At 38.0% G+C, this 23,458-nt stretch overlaps 1 protein-coding gene across 7 annotated transcripts in view; it reads right to left on the bottom strand.

The window, feature by feature from the left end:
• The window catches only part of BEND6 (BEN domain containing 6), a 72,155-nt gene that overhangs the window by 3,491 nt on the left and 45,206 nt on the right, over positions 1-23,458 (bottom strand). The window contains exons 4-7 of one of the 7 annotated variants that reach the window (XR_010157719.1): positions 15,539-15,672; positions 8,506-8,726; positions 6,460-6,652; positions 5,302-5,438 (exon numbers count right to left, since the gene is read on the bottom strand). Coding sequence is in view for 6 of the 7 variants with exons in the window: in XM_009451498.4 (XP_009449773.1) it covers positions 5,311-5,438; positions 6,460-6,652; positions 8,506-8,726 (542 nt within the window). In the remaining variant the exon portion in view is untranslated. Of the gene's footprint in view, positions 1-5,301; positions 5,439-6,459; positions 6,653-8,505; positions 8,727-9,334; positions 9,489-14,100; positions 15,673-23,458 lie in introns of those variants that run through there. The other 6 variants (XM_009451498.4, XM_054685910.2, XM_016955725.3 and 3 more) reach the window with 6 other exon arrangements.

Here is a 23,458-nt window from a genome sequence, read left to right as displayed (position 1 = left end):
TTAGAAAATATACAAGCTACAAAATAGCAGTAGTAAGTCCTGATCAATAATAACACTGAGCCTAGGCAACATAGTGAGATCCTAGCTTACTAGCTAGGTGTGGTGGCATGTGCCTATAGTCCTAGCTACTCAGAAGGCTGTGGTAGGAAGATCGCTGGAGCCCAAGAAGTTGAGGCTGCAGTGAGCCATGATCACACCACTGCCTGGACAAGAGTGAGACCTTGCCTCAAAGACAAATAGTAACATTGAATGTAAATGGACTCAGTTTTCCAATTAAAAGGTATAGGATGGCTGAATGGCAAAGAAACAAGACCCAACTACATGTTGCCTATGAGAAAGCCACTTCACCTATAAAGACACACATCGATTGAAAGTGAAGGTGTAGAAATAGATACGCGATGCAACTGGGAACCAAAAAAGAGCAGAAGTAGTTATATCAGGTAAAACAGGTACAAGTCAAAGACTGTAAAAAGAGACACAGGAGGTCACTTATAATAATAAGGAAGTCATTTCAGCAAGAGGCTATAATAGTTTAAAATGTCTATGCACACAACACAAGAGCTCCCAAGTATATAAAGCAAACATTAATAGATCTAAAGGGAGAGACAGACTGCAATATAATAATACTGAGGAACTTCAACACCTCACTCTCAATAATGGACAGATCCTCCAGACAGAAAATTGACAAGGAAACACTGGAGTTAAAGTACACAATAGATCACATAGGCCAAACTGATATTCACAGAATATTTCACCCAACTGTTATAAAATACACATTGTTTTCATTAACACATGGCACGTTCTCCAGAATAGGCTATATCTAGGCCACAAAACAAGTCTCAATAAATTCAAAACAGTAGAAATCACATCAAGTATTTTTTTATGACCACCATGGAATGACACTAGAAACTGATAACCTGAGGGTCTCAGAAAATGCACAAACACATGGAAATTAAATAACAAGCTCGTGAATGAACAATGAAGTAATTAAGAAAAAAAGTATAAAATTTCTTGAAACAAATGTAAATGGAGATACAACATTCCCAAATCTATACTATACAGCAAAAGCAGTACTGAGATGGAAGTTTGTAGCAATAAACACCTATATCAAAAAAGTAGAAAGACTTCAAATAAACAACCTAATGGTGTACCTCAAAGAACTAGAAAAGCAGGAACAAACGGAACCTAAACCTAGTAGAAGGAAAGAGATAATAAAGATCAGAGCCAAAAAAACAAAAAACAAACAAACAAACAAACAAAAAAAGGAGATTTAAAAAATCAGATCAATGAAAGAAAAAGCTGGTGTTTTTAGAAGACAAAGAAAATCAGCAAACCATTAGCCAGACTAAGAAATAACAAAGAGAAGGCCAAATAAATAAAATGAGACATGGAAAAGGATACATAATAACTGAGACCACACAAATACAAAGACTCATTAGAGAGTATTATGAAAAACTCTTTGCCAACAAATTGGAAAACCTAGAAGAAATGGTTAAATTCCTGGACACATACAACCTAGCAAGATTGAACCATGAAGAAATAGAAAACTTCAACAAATCAATAGGGAGTAACAAGATCAAAATTATAATAAAAAGTCCTCCATCAAAGAAAAGCCCAGTACCTGATGGCTCACCCCTGAATCTACAAACATTTGAAGAGACAGTAATACCAGTTCTGCTCTAATTCTTAAAAAAAAAAAAAAAGAAAAAGAAAAAAAGAAAAATTGAAGAGGAGGGAATACTTCCAAACTCATTCTACAAAGTAGTATTTCCATGACACCAAAACCAGAGAAGGGCACAACAAAAAAACAAAACTACAGGCCAGCATCACTGATGAGCCAGATACAAAAATCTTCAACAAAATACTAGCAAACCAAATTCAACAACGATGTTTAGCAGCATCCCTGGCCTCTGACCACTGGATGCCAGAAGTACCACCAGTTTTGACAATCAAAAATATCTCCAGACATTCCTAAATACCCTGCGTTGGAGGAAGGTGGCTAAATCACACCTCCCTCTCCGCCGCCCCCCACCATTTTAGCACCACTGTATTAGATCACCTATAAGTTATAATATATGTTATGTAACATTACGCCAGAGATTATATACCCTGAGGCCGCTTTGGAAATTTCAGGAGAAGGCTGTTTGGTCACTTAGTTGGATGTTATAGAGGTGATAGCCTAATATTCTGTAAATCTTATAAATACATTTTTCTTCAATGCCTGCAAGAAAGAAGTAAAAAATGGAGACAGGCTGGAAAAAAATCAAGCTCTTGCATGTGAGAGCTACAGGCAACTTTAGGGCAGCCACAGGAATAAGAAAGAATATATGAAAAAAAGGGAGGAATTTAGGCCTTACCCTCACAGACCTGAGCCATAGCTGGGAAATTGTTACCCTTTTAAATCTAAGCCACCAGTGACAACCTGCGCTCAGGACTGAGTGGAGGGCACGGTCTACCACAGGGACAATGCTAGAAAAGTAAGTTTTTCAAAGAATATTTTTGGTGGCAGGGCAGGGCCATAGGCTCCTGTGAGTTAAATGACTGAGAACAGAAAAATATAACAGTATTCCACTAGATGGTGCTATATCTGATTAATTTATCAAGCATGTCCAAATTAGGTCTTACCTGACCCTGTCTTTTCCAGCATATTTTCCTCAGTCCTTTTTGCAATAATTTGAATTCGACCATACTTAAAATGAAAGATATTTGCAAATTTAAAAAATTCCATTCTAGCTAATCTCCATTACTGATTCAAAATACATGCATTTCCAGTCTAAACAACTTGGCACTATTAAGTCAGGCTCAGGTCCAAAAGGCACAAAGTTCATAGCAAAATGTCTGTTCCTTGTTTCAATTTTAATTAATGCCATAGCTAGCGGATTTAATAACACTTCTATTGTTAAGTACAAGCAAAACTGATATAAAAATCTCTTAACTTTCACTTCTTTAACATTCTGCTGGCTGATATAGTCAGAGATGAGTTTTGTGCCTGTCCTTGGAAGTCAGAAATATTAAAAAAACAACAACAACAAGAGTTTAGGATATCAAAATGCTTTACAGACCTCTGAAATATAACAGTGTGCCCCCAAAATAGCCACTTGACTTGGAGGTCTGGTAACATACCATTTAGAAAAGGAAATTGCCGGTCACGGTGGCCCACGCCTGTAATCCCAGCACTTTGGGAGGCCGAGGTGGGCAGATCACTTGAAGTCAGGAGTTCGAGACCAGCCTGGCCAACATGGTGAAACCCCCGTCTCTACTAAAAATACACAAATTAGCTGTGTGTGGTGGCGTGGGCCTGTAGTCCCAGCTGCTCGGGAGGCTGAGGCGGGAGGATTGCTTGAACCCAGGAGGTGGAGGTTGTAGTGAGCAGAGATCGCGCCACTGCACTACAGCCTGGGCTACAAAGCAAGACTCCGTTTCAAAAATGAAAAATAAAAAAGAAAAGACAAGGAACTTAGTTACTGGGTGGAGTGCTTTCTGACATTTGAGGAGTTCAAGGTGGAAGGATTGCTTGAGCTCATGAGTTCAAAACCAGCCTGGGCAACAAAGTGAGAACACTGTTTCCAAAAAAAAAAAAAATAGAGAACTTGGTCATTATACATCAAGGTAACTGGGTGGGTAACCTCATGTCAAAATGGGAAATACTAAGGGCATATTTAAGCAATTATCTAATAATTGAAAAGTTGTGAGGTCACAATCTACTGAAATTATAATCACTTGGAGAAAAAAGATACAGGTAACCTTATCTTTTATAACTTCTTTTTTTGGAAACAAGGTCTCACTCTGTCCCCCAGGCTGGAGTGCAGTGGCAACATCACAGCTCACTGTAGCCTCCACCTCGCTATCCTCCCACCTCAGGCTCCTGGGTTACTGGGACTACAGGTGTGCACTACCACGCTGGGCTAATTTTTTTTCTTCCGTATTTTATAAAGATGGGGTCTTGCCATGTTGGCCAGGCTGGTCTCGAACTCCTGGGCTCAAGTATCTGTCTGCCTCAGCCTCCCAAACCATTGGGACTACAGGCGTGAGCCACCATGCCCAGCCATGTTCTCTAACTTTTAAAGTCAGTCTAACAGTATGTGTGAGCCAAGGGAAAGAATTTCACTGCAGTTGTTACAAGTAATAGTTTTTTGATTTGTTTATGTTTTTGTTTCAGGAAGACAGACATTGTTGACTCTCGGCAGAGCTGGTCTTAGTTGTGTAGCAAAATAGATAAGGGACTCTTGGGGGAGGATGGGAGTGGTAGTCAGTAACATGTAGGGCGTTTGGGGCAGGGGATTACTGCATTACATTCAGCTCCACATCTCATTTAAAACATGGTCAGAAGAAATGAAGTCAAGTAAAATGGTCTCGAAAGTGGCTGGTATTAGGCAGAAGACAGGCAAAGTACAAGTCAAAGATAGAAATGGAAGGAAAATGGAAAGAAAAAAGGAATATCTGTGGTGGGCCTTACCCTCATGTGTTACCCACATGCCTGTATTAATCAATGAAAATTTTAACACGTCATACACATGGTTTCACGTGTTTTCCATCAAAATAGTTGAGAGAGAGGAGGGGTAAGTAAAAGTGAGCTAGCCAGGATAGTGGGTGGCAAAATTCCACTTCACAGTTTTGCCTGGGTCAAGGCCTGACTAGAAAGTCTATTTAGTTTAGAACTCTCACTAAAAAATTATTCTTTTTCTTAGTATAGGACATGCATCTTGGTAAAAATCCTTATTAAACAATAACAACTAATTTAAAAATTTAAAGACCATGCGAAGCAACATGTAGGATGGTGGAGAAGAACGCTGCACACTTCAGCCAATAGTTTGCACAACTGTCAGACCACTGTTAGAGCTAGCTGTAAGTTCAGTCTCATCGATGTACTTCAGATTTCCCAAGGGTCTAAATCTCCTCTGTCCTAGAGAGAAATACTTCTTAAATTGTCATGTGTCCTTCCTTTGGCTCCTTTCTATCCCCACCAAGTTAACAGGATTCTGTGCAAAAATTTCCTCAGTAAAACACATTTGGAAAACACTACGTACTATATCCCTTTCTTAGAGATTTCTGGTGCACATGAGCATGTTAAAAGGGCATCAAAATATCTGAGAGGTTCTGAGGAAGAAAAACTGAACCCAGCATTTTCCAATTCAAACCCTGCTCCCAGTTCTCCCCTTTTGCCACCAGGAATACCTATTAGCTTTTCATGGGTCACTAGTATTTTCTAGTAGAGTGATTGGAAAATGCTATTCCAATAAAATAAAAGTATTATGACATTTTCTTGCCACATTGAAAGGACTGAAGATTTAAAAGACTTACCAAAAGGATCTATTTAATATCCTGAGAGTTAAGATTTTTGCTTAAATTTGGCTTCTTGGTACAGTTGTTTAGCTTTTGCCCTATCATTCTCCTAATTGAAACATCATCCGTATTGGGAAATAATTGTTTTGTTACTCCTGTAAAAAACCAATAGCGACACATGAGAAACTTCATGAGTCCTTTGCATCTTAGGGTATGAACTGAGGTAAAACATCAAGTATTCTACATTATAATTTTTTTTCCATTTTACAAAAGTAGCCCAAACACCCATGAGCTATTTAAACAGATGAATATATAGGCAGGTTTTTCTAAGTAAAGCAAGAGATATCAGAAGGTCTATATTATCAACTGAGATCCTATGGTAGTGATTAACTTTAATCCTCCTACTTGCTTTAAACTCTAAGTCCTCTTGCTCTAAAATGTTAGGAATGTATTTTTATCCATTTCCAACATTAATTGAAACAACTAAACTCTGACTGATCTTTTTCTGTATCTGTCTGCCTCAGCCTCCCAAACCATTGGGATTACAGGCATGAGCCACCACGCCCAGCCATGTTCTCTAACTTTTAAAGTCAGTCTAACAGCATGTGTGAGCCAAGGGAAAGAATTTCACTGCAGTTGTTACAAGTAGCAGTTTTTTGTTTCAGGAAGACAGACATTGTTGTATGTTAAGAAATGACATATATAGAGCTGGGATTCAGAGAATCCTTACATTTGTCAGATGTTGCCAAAAAATTAATTGGATAATCTAGATTATATTTAAGGAGATTCATTAATTTAAAAACCATAAATAGGATGGTCAAATTAGCCTTTATCTTTCTGGAATGAAAGATAAGACATATAACAAAAGCAAGGAAGAAATTGTTATTGAAATTTTACTTTAAAAGATTGTGAAAATTTACATTTCCAAAGCTATCAATTGTATGAATTGAAACTTTTTGGTGATATAAAACTTAGTTTCATTTTAATAACCATTGTTAATGTAAAGTTTTTCTATAAAATTTCCCATATTTAATGAGAGCTTTAGACTATCCTAAGATTTTTCTTTCCCAGAAAAATAAACTTTAAAAAATAAAAGGACCATGAAAGACTATCTTGACCTTGAGTGGTAACATGATTTAAAATTCATACGACAATATAACGCAATCATATTATCACCTATGATTTCTTGGACTTCATTCTGATTCATAGCTGGTTTTACAGCTTTGTCCCTTGAAGTAGAGGATTTTGCCCCTGTCAGGCTGTGAGTGGCCATGTATTCATTTGTGTAAAGTACTTGCATTAAATCATTAATAAACTTCTGAGGCTTGCTCTTGTTACAACGGGCAATCTGCCATTTTTCAATCTGGAACTAAAAAGATAAGAAAGAGTTGAAGTTGGAAAAAGAAAGTGCTGTATGGAGAAATATGTTACTAATTGAGTTAAGGCATAAAAGAAAACAATGTCAACATTTTTTAAGGTAAGATATTATATATATTTTAATATATATTTTACATTTTAATTTAATATATATTTTACATGTCAGGGATTAGATTTAAATGTTATCTTTGTGATACTCTTCAATATTTATGAGGTATTTGTTATAGGGTGTATACAAATTCTTGTCATGTAAACTGGATTTGGTCCTTTCAGGCTTAGTCCCATACTCAGTGCTTCATCGTAAATGTAGTAGGCAGAATAATGGCCCTCTGAAAGGTCACATCCTAATCCCTGAAACCTATAACACGTTGCCTCACAGGGCAAAAACAATTCTGTAGATGTGATTAAAGTTAAGTACCTTGAGATGGGAGATTATCCTGGATTACCTAGGTGGGCCCAATTTAATCACATGAGTTCTTAAAAGCAGAAGAAGGAAGCAGAAGGGCAGATCAGGAAAAAGAGACAGAAGAGGGAGGGAAGATCTGAAGTGTGAGAGGGACTTCACTTGCTGTTGCTGGCTTTGAAGATGGCCGAAGTGGGCTGTGAACCAAGGAATGTGATTGCTTCTAGAAGTAGGAATGGCCTTCAGTTTACAACCAGCAAGAAAATGGGGAATTCAGTTTTACAACCACAAGAAAATGAATTCTACCACAGCCTGGATGAGCAGGAAACAGATTCTGCCCTAGAGCTTTCAGAAAGAAATGCACCTGCTAACACCTTGACTTCAGTCTAGTGAGACCTGTACCAGACTTCTGATCTATAGAACTCTAAGATAATAAATTTGGGTCATTTGAAATCACTAAATTTGTGATAATGTGTTATATAGCAATAGGTAACTGATACACTAAGATTCAAATATTTTGAATGTCAGATTGTTAGTTAATATTTATCATTTTTGATGGTATACTTACTGAGGCTACCTGATTCTAACAAAACTCCTGTCTTTTTAGCATCTGTGTCTTGATTAAGTACAAAAACAGAAAAAGAATTGTGTTCAGCCAGCATGCTGAGGCTGAAATTTACCTCTCAATGATATGAAATTGTATAACCCTGAATGCATAGGTATCCTTCTGTCACTGGTATAAGAATTTTAAAGTTTAATAACTTTATCTTTGTACCCAATTTGCTTTAATTTTCTAAACTGGGTATTTGTTTTACAAATATTAGTTTTTATTATAAAAGGACAACAGTTTTATGCCTTTGGTTCTCAGATTGATCTTGACTTCCTCAGAGAAGACTTTCTTGTCCCTCCTAAGTCAAGCCCTGCCTTCCCTTTCCTCAGGCTAGGTCAAGCGCCTTATGCCTCTTCTTCTTTTTTTTTTTTTTTTTCAGACGGAGTCTCACTCTGTCGCCCAGGCTGGAGTGCAGTGGCGCTATCTCAATCTCGGCTCACTGCAAGCTCCACCTCCTGGGTTCATGCCATTCTCCTGCCTCAGCCTCCCAAGTAGCTGGGACTACAGGTGCCCGTCATCACGCCCGGTTAATTTTTTTTTTTTTGTATTTTTAGTAGAGAGGGGATTTCACTGTGTTAGCCAGGATGGTCTCAATCTGACCTCATGATCTGCCCACCTCAGCCTCCCAAAGTGCTGGGATTACAGGGGTGAGCCACCACACCTGGCCACCTTATGCCTCTTCCTTGTGGTACTTAAGAATTGTAATATTCCTATTGAATAAAACTATTTTATCCAATAGTTATCTGATAAAACAATGATCATTTTCCACCCTTATTTAAATTTTTTATTTAAGCATATTCCAAAGAACAACAAGGCGGGTATTACAACTGACCTGTTTCTCATCAGTCTGATGCTCTTCCTCAGGCTTTAAGGAAACTGGTGAACTGGAGTTAGAATTAGAATTACTGCATGTTGAGGCAAATGAATCTGGCGAGGAGTTGTTTGTTGCTCTCCAGAGGGTGGATGCAGATGTAGACATGCTTCCCCCACCCTTAAGCAGAGCCTCGGCCATACCAACCAATTCTTCAAACTGGGTGACTGCTTGTGGTAACACTAAAATGGCAAGAAAAAGTACACTTTACAAATACCATTGATAATAGGTGCATATGTACATATTTTTTTGTTGAGTGTATGTGCATAGAAATATGCAGAACAAACTGTTAACATTTGCTATCTTTGGAAAATAAACACGGCAGGAAAGGTGTTTGGAACATATTTACTTTTATTATTAAATAATTTAGTAATTGCTTAATAATAATAAAGCAATTAAAAACATTTGGTCATTGCAGTTAAATGTATATGCACTACTTTGTAACTAAAAAGAATGTTTTAAAAGTTGATTCTTTTTTTTCTAGTTGCTAGGGGTTTTATTTGAAGGTGTTGAGTTGAATCTCTTGTTTGGAGCTATTACTGATTCTATTATCAATCACCTTCTAGAAGCTCACATTAGGCCTGTTTATGTGCCAAGATAAAACTAGCCATTTCTCAAAGATGAAAATAAATTTTCTATGACCTTCGTGTATGGTTTACAAGGGAGTCAAATTTCATCAAATTATTAAAAATGCACTGCCACAATTAAACCTGTGTTGTGATATATTAAAGATGAATTTTGGTAATCAATGGAATATTTTCTTTGTTCCTTTTTTCAAATGGAAACTTACACATTCAAAGTTTTCATGCCTCCATGTAAAATGGTCTTCTCTGTTGTTATATCTAGTTTGTTTCCTAAGGACAAATAACATGTTGTTGGAGTTGGAAGAGATCTTGAACCTTGTCTAATTCAGTTCCTCACTATATGGTTGAGGGCACAGCCTGCTGGAGAGGTGAAAAAACTCTGAAACTTTTTTTGTACTTTTCTTAAGCATATTATTGAGCTACAATTTTAGAATAATTAATGATGTGCAAATCGGTATATCTGGTACTATATTAAAGGAAAATCTACTAAAGAAGAAAATCTTATTTTCTGTTCTTTCAAAAACATTTATTAAGCACCTCTCATGTACCAGACACTTATTCCATCAGTAATTACTTATTGAGCATTTAATAATATTAAACATTTATCTAGTTTATTTTTTCTCTGTGCTAGGCACTATTCTGAGATCTTAACTGACGTTCTTTCATCCAATACTCATTGCAACTCTCTGAGATAGGTATTATCTTTACCTGTCATTTCCAGATGAAGTCAATTAGGCAAGAAGAAGTAAAGTAATTTGTCCAGAGTCAAACACAGTTAGTGAAGAGAAGAGCCAAGATTCAAATTCAGATTGGCTGCCTCCCAAGTCCATGTTACACAGAGTCTCAGTATTTGCCAACCACTACGCTAGGTGTGAGGGATAAAACTGGGAGCAAAACCAGATGTGATCCATGTCGTTTTGGAGCTTACAGTCTGAGGGGTGAAGGGGAGACTTATTTACAAACCAGGCTGTGTAGCAAGAATTTTGCCCTGCTCAAAGAATGATCTGGCCTTTGTCCCAGTTCCTGGGAAGTAACTGTTAAATCCTTGGAATTTCTTGACTGACAGGAGTATCTTCGCCACTCATGATGAGCTCCTGGGACCATGCCTGATAGTTTATGCTAATGAGCTGACTCACGGTGGGGCCAAGTCATGCAATAGCCTTAGGGTGGCAGCTGGCCACAGCTTGAAATCCAGAAAGACCAACCATATGATTTAGAGACTGAGTTCAACCACATGTGCAGTCAATCAACCGATCAATCATGCCTACATTATGAAGCTCCAATAAAAAGTTTGGACAGTAGAGCTCTGGTGAGCTTCCTGGATAGACAATACTTTATGTGTATTGTCACATATAGATGCTATGGGCATAAGGCATCCTGAGACAACCAAAGCCTCACGTATGTGGAAACCTCCCAGACTCTGCCCTCTTTCTTAGGCTGATTCTAATTTGTATCCTTTCCTTGTAACAAATATTCTGTGAGTTTTTCTATTATAGCAAATTATTGAATATGAGGGTGGTTTTGGGAAACTCCTGAACGTGTAGTTGGTGTCAGAAGTATTAGGCACTCTTGGCAGTATGGAGGACACTGCCCTTAACTTTGCAGTTTGGTTTACTTGAGGTATATGCAAAAAATAAAAAATCACAATTCTTAAACGCCACAAAGAAGAAGCATCAGGTGCTTGACCCAGGATGGGGAATGGGAGGGCTTGACTTGGGTGGGGCAAGCAGGGCTTCTCTGAGGAAGTCAAGATTCATCTGACAACTTAAGGCTGAGCAGGGATTAAATTGCGGTAGAGAATGAGGGGGTCGTTAGAGGCACAGGAATAGCACCTTCTTCATATGAGGAACTGAATGAAGGCCAAATCTAGAATGTAAGAAGAAAAAGGGAATTTGGTATGAAGTGGGACTACAAGAATATTTACTATTTTTTTCAAATTATGTTTGTACATGTTCATTGGCATACATCATTCTTGTCATTTCTGCCTGTGTATCTCTATTTTTATTAATGTATTTTCTTTTACATAATTAGAACCATGCTGTATACATTGCATTGTATCATGGCTCTTTTTTTTCCAATTAAAATGGTAAGGTGAATATTTTGCCTGTTTTATTAAATCTTCTTGGAAAATATGAGTTTTTAAGGCCTAATTTACATACAATTAAAGGCAAAACCTTACATGAAGTCTGAGCAGAAATTACATAGGTAAAGGGGATGAGTTTGACAAATGGGTGCACTCATTTAAAACACACCTAATCAAGATATAGAACATTTCCATCCTCCCAGAATGTTCCTTTACATCCTGTCTAAATCAATCCTTGGACTTACCACAGAGGCAACCACTAATCTGACTTCTTTAGCTGTAGATAAATTTTACTTGTTCTAGAATTCCATATAAATTAACTCAAACAGTATATTCTCCTGTTTTTGTCTCTTTTTCTCTGCATAATATTTTAAGACATTCATGTTGTGTGTACCATAATTCATTCCTTTTTATTGCTAACATTTCATTACTTTATAATTAATGTATCCATTCACCTGTCGATGGGCTATTTTCCCTAATATCCAATATATTCATGCTCTGTAACTTATTTATTTATTTACTTATTTTGAGACAGAGTCTCATTCTGCCAGCCAGGCTGGAGTGCAGTGGCATGATCTCGGTTCACTGCAACCTCCGCCTCCCAGGTTCAAGCGATCCTTTGGCCTCAGCCTCCCAAGTAGCTGGGACTACAGGTGTGCACTACCATGCCAGCTAATTTTTGTATTTTTAGTAGAAATGGGCTTTCACCATGTTGGCCAGGCTGGTCTTGAACTCCTCACCTCACGTGATCTGCCCACCTCGGCCTCCCAAAGTGCTGGGATTACAGGCGTGAGCCACCATGCCCGGTCCTGTAACTTCTTTAAATGCTCCTTTTCTCACTTGGAAATTAGGTTGCTTCCAATGTTTCTTTTTCTTTTCTTTCTTTCTTTTTCTTTTCTTTTCTTTTTTTTTTCTTTTTTTTTTGAGACAGGGCCCTGCTGTTACCCAGGCTGGAGTAGAGTGGCATGATCACAGCTTACTACAGCCTTGACTTCCCGGGCTCAAACAATCCTCCCACCGCAGTCTCCCAAGTAGCTGGGTCTACGGGCGTGCACCACTGTGCCCGGCTAATATTTTTATTTTTTGTAGAAATGGAGTCTCCCTATGTTGCCCAGGCTGGTCTTGAACTCCTGGGCTCAAGTGATCCTCCCAAAGCACTGGGATTACAGTGGGGAGCCACTTTGCTAGGCCCAATTTTTCTTTATTACAAACAAAGCTTTGATAAACCTTCTTGCATCTACATTTTCATATGCACCTCTGATCATGTCAATGCTATAAATTCCTGAGAGCATAATAGCATTAAGAGGTATAAATGCTTTTGAGATTCAATTCATATTGCTGAATTGCTCTCTAGAAAGATTTTTCCAATTTACACTCCCACTAGCAATACAAGAAATTGGCCATTTCACTGTGCCACCAACAACTGGTGTTAATCAGTAACAACAATCTCCATTTTTTTTGATAGGTTATAATCTTAGTACATTTTAAATTACAATTATTTAAGTACTGTGAAGTTAAATATAATTTGTTTATTGATTATTAGAATTTCTTCTATCAATTATCTATTGGAGCATGGGATATTGGTACTTTTTCTATTTTATAAGAACTTAAATGGTTTTTGTAAAGTGGTTACAAGAGTGCCTAGCACATTATAAGCAGAACGTATTAGCTTTATTATTAACTCCCTTATATATTAAGCATTTTAATCTTTTATTTTTCTTGAGTTGCAAATATTTTTCTCAAAGTGTTTATCTTTTAATTTTATAACATTTTAAACACACATAATTTAAATTTTCATTTTAGTTGAAAGTAGCAGTCTTTTCTTACTATATTATCCATTTATTTTATACTTACTCATTCATCACTCAGATCAGTTAAATATTCACCAACAATTTTGTAGAATTTAAATATCTTTTCATAAGTAGGCTGTTTTCCTGGATATATTTTTTAAACTTTTAATGGAAAATTTTAAACAGAAACAAAAATAGCAAATTCTCCCATTTCAATTCATGGCAAGTCTCAATCCACTTATACCCTGATCCCCTTTATCCCCCAAATTATTTGATGCAAAGCACAGGCATCATCTCATTTTTATCTGTAAATATTTCTGTAGGCATCTCTAAAAGGTGTATTTAAAATTATAACTGTTAACACCACTACTGCAGCCAGAAATAGTTAACAATAGTTTTTTAATATCGTTAAAAAAAACCTTAGTCAATGTTCAAATTTCTCTGATGGTCTTATTTTTTAAGTTTGTTCGAATCAAGATCCAGTAAGGACTATACATTACAACTGGTTGCTGTCTCTTCCATATAAACTATAGGTTTCCTCTCCCTTCCTAGTTTTTTCCCTTGCAATTTATTAATTGTAGAAACTGGGTCATTTGTCCTGGAGAATTTCCTACAGTCGGATTTTGCTGTGATTGCACCTTTAGGTGGTATTTGACATATTCTCCTGTTCCCAATTTGATGTAGATTGGTAGTTAGATCTGAAGGGTTGATCGGATTCAGGTACTGTTTTAACTTCCATCAGGTGGTATTTAATGCCTGGTTAGCTTTTTTGTGATCTTAGCAGCTACAGATGGTCACTGCATAGATTCATTATGTCACAATGGCTTGCAAAATAGTGATATTCTAATTATTTTCTTCTTCATTTATTAGCTGGAGTTCTACAAAGGGAAAGTTCCTCTTATCAACTGTTTGGTTACCCAGAAGTTCATTTCATATAGTAATGGCAGGATACATGCTTGATTTTGGTTTGTATCTGCCAATTTTCAAAATTATGAGTTGGTTGTTTTCAGATGACCATTACATTTTCTTCTTTTTTGAATACCACTGTGAACTCATGCATTAAACATATATCAATACAATATGTGTCTATCTATTGTGGTTGTCATTCTTATTGATGCTCAAACTGTCCCATCTTTGGCTTGTGGGAAGCTCTTCTAGTTGACACATCTGCATGGTCTAACTTCCTTGCTTTCTGATATGACAAGATGTTCCTGTATATTTCCTGCTCAAGCTTCTTCACAAGTCTCATTTTGTATATTTTGTATGCAAGACATGGAATCAGCCATTTATCCAAGGAGTCATCGTTCCCTTTAATGGTTAATGATATTACAAGGGCACATCTAATTGCTAGGAGTGCTCTTGGCTATTGAGTTCCTGTTTCTAGGACTACTCAGGGAACCATATTAGAAAATACTTTTTTAAAATTTGATTTTATTTAATATTTTAATTATACATTTTCATAGGGCAAATAATGATGTTTTGATACATATAATGTATAAAGGTCAGATCAGGGTAATTAGCATATCTATTACTGCAAACATTTATCATTTTTTTATGTTGGGAACATTCAAAATCCTCCTTCTAGCTACTTGAAAATATATACTATTGTTAACTATAGTAATCCCACAGGGGTATTGAACATTAGAACTTATTCTTCCCATCTAGCTGTAATTTTGTATCCTTTAATAAATCTCTCCCTACCTTTCCCTTCCCCCTGCCCTTTCCAGCCTCTTGTATCCTCTGTTCTACTTTTTACTTCTACGAGATTAACCTTTTTCTTTTTAGCTTCCGTATGCAAATGAGAACATGCAGTGTTTAACTTTCTATTCCTGGCTTATTTCACTTAACATAATGATCATCCCTGTTGCCAAAAATGACAGGATTTCATTCTGTTTTATGGATGAATAATATTTCATTGTGTATATATGCCACATTTTCTTTATCTATTCATCTGTTGTTGGACACTTAAGTTGATTCCCTATGTTATCTATTGTGAACGATGCTGTCTCCATAGTGGCTGCACTGGTTTACATTCATACCCACAGTGTATTAGAGTTCGCTTTTCTCCACATCTTCACTAGAATTTGTTTTGTTTTTGTCTTTTTGATAATAGCCATACTTCCTGGGGTGAGATGTTACCTCACTGTGGTTTTGATACGCATTTCCCTGGTGATCAGTGATGTTGAGCATTTTTTTCATATACCTGTTGGCCATTTGTATGTCTTATTGAGAAATATCTGTTCAGATCATTTGCCTATTTTTTTTTTCTTTTTTCTTTTTTTAAGAGATGGTGTCTGTATCTGTCACCCAGGCTGCAGAGAAGTTGTGGCAGGCCAATTCTCCCTGACAATCACACAGACAGGCCTGCATGACAGTCACACAGACAGGTCTGCATAGCACTCCAGTTACACAGACAGATTTCCACAGCACTGCCTTGACATTGAGCAAATAGTTAAACCTAGGGAAATCAGTGCCCAGACATCAAAGCTAGAAATGAAACATGATCAGTAGCAGCCTTGCATGGGCTTCTGCCCAACCTGGAGCAAGCCAAAATAATAGAGACAGTCTTTGATTCCTAGCGCCAGGACCCGTATCTGAGATGAGTCAAGGTAACAGAGGCAGCTGTTTGAACACATTCATTGGAGACTCTAAGGCAGCTCTCTGGACCAAGCTGTAAAGGAGATAAGATAGAAATAATCACTCCGGTACCACAGTAGACAGGTCTTGAAGGTACTGGGGCCCTTTTAATCAGACTTAGCAAGCATTTTTGTCTCTGACCTTCTAGTTGAAACAAAATTAGTTACCAGCAGACTTAGGCCAATGCTATACTGCACGAAGGCACATAACCCCAACCTATATAAGCACTAAGAAAATTGCAACACTTTGAGTTGGTCTGATGGAATTATCTCTGGCCATCTCCTTGTATCTGGTTATAGCAATAAATTCCCTTCTTTCTTAGTTTGTCTGCTTCCTGTTATTGGGCCTCCAGAAAACACAGCTGGACCCAGCTTGGTTCTGGGAACAAAGTGGCATGATCACAGCGCACTGTAAACTTCCCAAACTCCTGGACCCAAGCTATCTTCCCGCCTCAGCCTCCCGAGTAGCTGGGATTACAGGCATAAGACACCATACCCAGCTCATTAAAAAAAAATTTTTGTTTTTTGTAGAGATAGGGTCTTGCTATGTTGCCCATGCTGGTCTCATACTCCTTGCCTCAAGTGATCCTCTAGTCTTGGCCATTTTTAAATCAGATTGTTTGTTTATTTTTGCTTTTGTTGCCTGTGCTTTTAAGGTCCTATTCACAAAATCTTTTCCAGACCAATGTCCTGGAGTGTTTCCCCTATGTTTTCTTCTAGTAGTTTCATTGTTTGGGGTCTTAAATTTAGGTCTTTGATTCATTTCAAATTGATTTTTGCATAGGACGAGAGGTGGGGGTCTAGTTTCATTCTGCAAATAATTATCCAATTTTCCCAGCATGATTTTTTTTTTTAAATTTGAGACATGGTCTCACTCCATCTTCTAGGCTGGAGTGCAGTGGTGTGATCACAGCTCACTGGAGCCTCAACTTTCTGGACTCAAGGAACCCTCCCACCCAGCCTCCTGAGTAGTTGAGACCACAGGTGCGTGCCACCACACCAGGCTCATTTTAACAGTTTTTGTAGAGATGGGTCTCCCCGTGTTGCCCAGGGTGGTCTTGAACTCCTAGGCTCAAGTGATTTTCCCACCTCGGCCCCCCAAAGTGTTAGGATTACAAGTGTAAGTCACCGTGCCTGGCTCCAGCACCATTTATTAAAGAGACTATTATTTCCCCAGTGAATGTTCTTGGTGTTTTGTCAAAAATCAATTGATTATCGGTATGTGGATTAGTTTCTGAGTTCTCTATTCTGTCCTATTGGTCTAATGTGTCTGTTTTTAAGCCAATACCATGCAGCTTTGGCTATTACAGCTTTGTAGTATATTTGAGTGATACATCCAGCTTTGTTCTTTTTGCTCAGAATTGCTTGGCTATTCAGGGTCTTTCATGAATCCATACAAATTATAAAAAATGTTTTTTCTATTTCTGTGAAAAATGTCATTGGTATTTTGATAGGAATTGCATTCAATCTGTACATTGCTTTGGGTAAACTATAACTTTTTAAAGACAAAATTTATTATGTGTTCAAACCAGTACTTCCCATTCAAAATCAGAACATGGAGTTTTAATTTAGACTGTATAGTTATGTTCTTTGTGAGCCACCTAGTGTGAAGTGAGAAGGTAGCTTGGAATATCAATTTTCCCAACACGTTGTTGAGTAATTCATCCTTTTCCTGATTGACTTGCAGGACTCACTACATGACTACATAGTTTGCAGGGTCCAATACAAACTAAAAATTCAGGGCTCATTGTTCAAAACATCTAAAGAATTTTAAGATGGTGACAGCAGAGCCTTTAATCAGTATGTGGGCCCTTCTAAGAGCAGGGCCTTGTGTAACTGCACGTCACACATCTACGAAGCTGGCCATGTTGACTTGTGATAGCAAACATTGTAACAGCAAATACTTGCTATGTGCCAGGCTCTGTTCTGAATGCTTTACCTGTCACTCAGGTGAGTACATTTATTATTTCCATTTTAGAGATGAAAAAATGGATGCACAGAGTGGTTAAACAACTTGCACAAGGTTACACAGATACTAGGTGGCAGAGCAGGGCTTGAACTCAGGTGGTTTGCTTCCTCATATTTTTACCTCTTCGCTCCTACGCCACACTGCTTTTAGGATAGTTTCTTAATCATACATTAGGTTCTATTTGGAGGATATGCATTCTGTTCCACTGATCTGTTGATTCTTGCATTAGCCAGGCACTTTAAATTATTGGAACTTGATATGATTAAATATTGACAGGTTTGGCACTCATATTCTTCTTTTTCAGAATGTTCTTAATTATCTTGCCGGTTTATTCTTTCAGGTTAATTTTAGAATATTTTTCGTCAACTTATTAAAAAAGCAAAAACAAAAGGACCATTGGTATTTTAATTGGGATTACATTCAAATTATTGATTATTTTGGGGATGAATTGGCCTCTTCTCTTCCCATTTGTAACAAGTCTTTGTTTTTTTTTTTTTTTTTAATGGAGTCTCGCTCTGTCGCCCAGGGTGGAGTGCAGTGGGGCGATCTCGGCTCACTGCAACCTCCGTCTCCCGGGTTCAAGCGATTCTCCCGCCTCAGCCTCCCAAGCAGCTGGGATTACAGACACCTGCCACCATGTCTGGCTAATTTTTTTTGTATTTTTAGTAGAGATGGAGTTTCACCATGTTGGCCAGCCTGGTCTCCAACTCTTGACCTCAGGTGGTCCACCCGCCTTGGCCTCCCAAAGTGCTGGGATTACAGCCATGAACCACTGCGTGTGGCCCACAAGTCTTTCTATTCATTTAGGTTTGTAAATTTCTCAGTTGAGTTTTATATTTTCTTCACAGAGAGTACAGATTTTTTGTTAGGGGAATTAGTAGATATTTTATAATTGTAATTAATGTGAATGAATTTTTTTCTTTCAGGAATATAGCAGTGATTTCTGATGCATAAAGAAATTACTGACTTTTTAAAACTGGTAGCTACTAGATATTGGACACCTATTATGAGCCAGTGATTTATTATTTTATGAAAAAAATAAGGCTTATAATGAAAAACAGCAGTCCTCTGTCCTAGTTCTTGCCACCCCTGATTACCTATCCTACAGGCCTCCACTTCCAATTCACTTACCTGTTTCTTCTGGTATTTATCTTACTGTTTTAAGCAATAATGTGCAATATACAATTACTTCTTAATTCTTTTCATATTCAGATAATTATTGACTTTCAACTATATAATCTGACAATGTAGCTCTCTTGCCTCATCCTCCTGAGTAGCTGGGACTACTGGCACATGCCACCATGTCTGGCTAATTTCTTTGTATTTCCTTGTTGCCCAGGCTGGTCTCAAGTCCTGAGCTCAGGCAATCCTAATTGGTCACCCAATTCTTTGATGGATTTCACCTGCTCATTCAGGTGATGTGTCTCAGTGAAGTCACACAAATGGGGGTCATTTTTGTCAGTGGCCAGTTTGTGCAGTTCCAGTAGTGACTGATACACATTTTTTTTTCCCCAAATGTAATGCCCACTCCACTGCATTCAGCCCATGTAGGAGGGGTAGAGCTCCAGGTTGATCTGGAGGTTGATGTCGGCCTCTGAGTCCTGGTGGTAGTTCTGGCGCACCTGTGAGGGGCATGTGGTAGTCATGGCGGTGGCGGTGGCTACAGGGAGCTGGAGCGGCGGAGGCCTTGGGATGGTCCCAGGGCGCGGTGAGGAGGCAGCGGAGGGCTGGCTATGGGCAGCCAGCTGGGGTTGGGGGATGAGGGCTGGGTTCCGTCCAAGCACTGTTGAAGCAGGAAACCTTGGGGACCCACGGTGAAGAAAGTTTGGCCTACATTTATTTTGTATCCTGAAACTTCACTAGAGTCGTTATCGTTTCGAGGAGATGTTTGGCAGAATCTTTAAGGTTTTCTAGTATAGACTCATATTGTCAGCAAAGAGAGATAGCTTGACTTCTTTTCCTATTTGGATGCCTTTTATTTCTTTCTCTTGCTTCATTGCTCTGGCTACCAATTCTAGTACTAGGTTGAATAGGAGTGATGACAGTGGTCATCCTTGTCTTGTCCCAGTTCTCGAGAGCAATGCTTCTGGTTTTACCTGCTCAGTATTATGTTGGCTGTGGGTTTGTCATAGGTGGCTCATTATTTTTAGGTGTGTTCCTTTGATGCCTATTTTCTTGAGGGTTTTTATCAAGAAAGGATGTTGGATTTTATTTAAAGCTTTTTCCACGTCTATTGAGATGATCATGAAGTTTTTGTTTTTAATTTTGTTTATGTGGTAAATCACATTTATTGATTTGTGTATGTTGAACCAACCTTATATTCAGGAATGATGCCTACTTGATAGTGGTGAATTAACTTTTTGATGTGCTGTTTGATTTGAATTGTTAGTATTTTGTTGAGGATTTTTGCATCTATGTTCATCAGGGATATTGGCCTGTAGTTTTCTTTTTTTCATTGTGTCTTTGCAAAGTTTTGGTATCAGAGTGATGCTGGCTTTGTGGAATGAGCTGGAGAGGAGTCCTTCCCTCCTCAATTTTTTGGAATAGTTTCAGTAGAATTGGTAGCAGCTCTTTGCATGTCTGGTAGAATTTGTCTATGAATCCATCTGGTCTGGGTTTTTTTTGATTGGTAGTTTTTGTTTTTGTTGTTGTTGTTGTTGTTGCTGTTTGTTTTTGAGACAGGGTCTCACTCTGTCACCCAGGCTATAGTGCAGTGGTGCAATCACGGCACATTGCAGCCTCCATCTCTCGGGCTCAAGCAATCCTCCTGCTTCAGACTCCTGAGTAGCTGGGACCACTGGCATGTGTCACAACATTTGGCTAATTCTTTTTATTTTTAATAGAGATAAGGTCTTGTGTTGTTGCCCCAGCTGATCTCGAACTCTGAGATCAAGCAATCCTCCTGCCTTGGCCTTTCAAAGTGGTGAGATTACAGGCATGAGCCACTGTGCCCAGCAGATTTTTTATTATTGGTCCAATTTTAGAACTCGATATTAGTCTGTTTAGGGTTTCAATTTCTTTCTGGTTCAACCTTAGGAGAGTGTGTGTTTCTAAGAATGCATGCATTTCCTCTAGATTTTCTAGTTTGTATGTGTAGAGGTGTTCATAATAGTCTCTGAGGATCTTTTGTATTTCTGTGGCGTCAGTTGTAATGTAACATTTGTTGTTTCTGATTGTGCTTGTTTGGATTTTCTCTGTTTTTTTCTTTGTTAATTTTGCTAGCAGTCTGTCAATCTTGTTTATCCTTTCAAAGAACAAACTTTTAGTTTCATTGATTCTTTGTATGGATTCTTGGGTCTCAATTTTGTTTAGTTCTTTGATTTTAGTGATTTCTTTTCTTCTGCTAGCTTTGGGGTTTGTTTTTCTTGATTTTCTAGTTTCTCTAGGTGTAATGTTAGATCATTGAGGTATTTCTAACTTTTTGAGGTAAATGTTTAGTACTATAAACTTTTCTCTTAACACTAGTTTTGCTGTATCCCAGAAATTTTGGTATGTTGTATTTCTATATTCATTAATTTCAAAGAAGTTTTAAAACTTCTGCCTTAATCTCATTGTTTACTCAAAGTCATTCAGGAGCAAGTTGTTTAATTTTCATGTAATTGTGTGGTTTTGAGAGATCTTCTTGATATTGATTACTAGTTTTATTCCACTGTGGTCTGAGAGTATGGTTCATATAATTTCAATTTTTTTGAATTTATTGAGATTTGCTCTGTGGCCAGGCATGTGTTCAATCTTGCAATATTTTCCATGAGCAGATGAGAAGAATGTATATTCTGTGGTTGATGGGTGGAATATTCTGTAAATGTCTCTTAGGTCCATTTTGTCAAATGTCCAATTTAATTCCAGAATTCCTGTGTTAGTTTTCTGCATGGATGATCTGCCTAATGTTGTCAGTGGGGTGTTCTCAAGTCCCCCACTATTATTGTATGGCTGTCTAAGTCTTCTTATAGGTCTAGAAGTACTTGTTTTATTTATCTGTGTGCTCCAATGTTGGGTGCATATATATTTAGGATAGTTAAGTCTTCTTATTTAATTGAACCTTTTATCATTATGTAATGCTCCACTTTGCCCTTTCTTTTTCTATTGTTGGCTTAAAGTCTGTTTTATCTGATATAAGAATCACGACCCCTGCTCTTCTTTACTTTTGATTTGTGATACTTCTCTAGCCCTTTACTTTGAGCCTATGGGTGTCATTACATATGAGGTCTACTTGCTTTTTTAAATCCAACATGCCACTCTGTGCCTTTTAAGTGGGGCATTTAGACCATTAACATTCAAAGTTAATACTGATATATGAAGTTTTGATCCTATTGTAAAGTTGTTAACTGCCTGCTTTGTAGTTTCTATCATGTGGTTATTTTACAGTATCTGTGGGCAACGTACTTAAGTGTGTTTTTGTGGTAGTAGGTATCATTATTTTGTTTACATGTTTAGAACTCCCTTAAGAATCTCTTGTAAGGCTGGTCTGGTATTAACTCATTCTCTTAGCACTTGCTTATCTGGAAAATATTTTGTTTCTCCTTCACCGATGAAGCTTAGTTTCTCAGGATATGTACTTCCTGGTTGGAACTTCTTGTTTTAAGAATGCTGAAAATAGGCCCCTAACCTCTCCTGCCTTGCAAGTTTTCTGTTGAGAAGTCCACCATTCACCTGATGGGGTTCCCTGTGAATGTGATCTGACATTTTTCTCTAGTGGCTTTTAAGATTTTTTTTCTTGCCAGGTTCAGTGGCTCATGCCTGTAATCCCAGCACTTTGAGAACCCAAGGTAGTGGATCACTTGAGCCCAGGAGTTCAAGATCAGCCTGGACAACATGGCAAAACCCCATCTCTTCAAAAAATAGAAAAATTGGCCAGGCATTGTGGTGCATGCTTGTAGTCTCAGTTACTTGGGAGAGTGAGGTGGAAGGATCACCTAAGCTTGGGAGGTAGGGGTTGCAGTGAGCAGTGATGGCATCACTACACTCCAACCTGGGCAACAGAGCAAGACCCTGAGACCCTGTCTCCAAAAAAAAAAAAAAAAGACTTTTTCTTTAGCATTGACCCTGGAGGGTCTGGTGACTCTATGTCTTGGTGATGTTCATTTTGTATAGGATGTAGCAGGTGTTCTCTGGATTTCTTTTTCTTTTTCATGTGGGTATGATTTTTTTCTTTTTTTTTCCTTTCCCTAAAATGTTTTTTCTTTTTCTTTCCCTTTTCTCCCTCCCTAGGGAGTGTGGCTATAGTGAATACTGGGTAGGGTCTTTTGGCTTCATTTCTATAGGTCTATGCACTTCTTCTTTTTTTTTTTTTTTCAGAGGAAGTGTTTAATATTGGTTGAATGCCCAAGAATCCAGCTTACATGGGAGGAACAAAGGGAGTGTGGGTTAATCATCATAATCCCAAAACTAGCACAGAAAGTGGGTATGGCCTCAGACATCACCCAAGGTGTTGAAAGGAATCGCCTCCCAGCCACAACACACCTGCTCTTTCCTCTCCAAACCACTAATGCCCATCCCAACTCCAGATTTTGGAAAGGGTCAACTCCTACTTTTTTTTTTTTTTCATTATCTCATATTTTGGATTCTTGTTATTTATGGTTTTTGTTTGTTTGTTTGTTTGTTTTTTTAGTATTTATTGATCATTCTTGGGTGTTTCTCGGAGAGGGGGATGTGGCAGGGTCATAGGATAATAGTGGAGAGAAGGTCAGCAGATAAACACGAGAACAAAGGTCTCTGGTTTTCCTAGGCAGAGGTCCCTGCGGCCTTCCGCAGTGTTTGTGTCCCTGGGTACTTGAGATTAGAGAGTGGTGATGGCTCTTAACCAGCATGCTGCCTTCAAGCATCTGTTTAACAAAGCACATCTTGCACCGCCC

This window comes from Pan troglodytes, chromosome 5, assembly GCF_028858775.2.
Source record: "Pan troglodytes isolate AG18354 chromosome 5, NHGRI_mPanTro3-v2.0_pri, whole genome shotgun sequence".
Lineage (NCBI taxonomy): Eukaryota > Metazoa > Chordata > Mammalia > Primates > Hominidae > Pan > Pan troglodytes.
The sequence above is the reverse complement of the archived record's forward strand: the minus strand, read 5'-3'. Positions and strand labels throughout refer to the sequence as shown.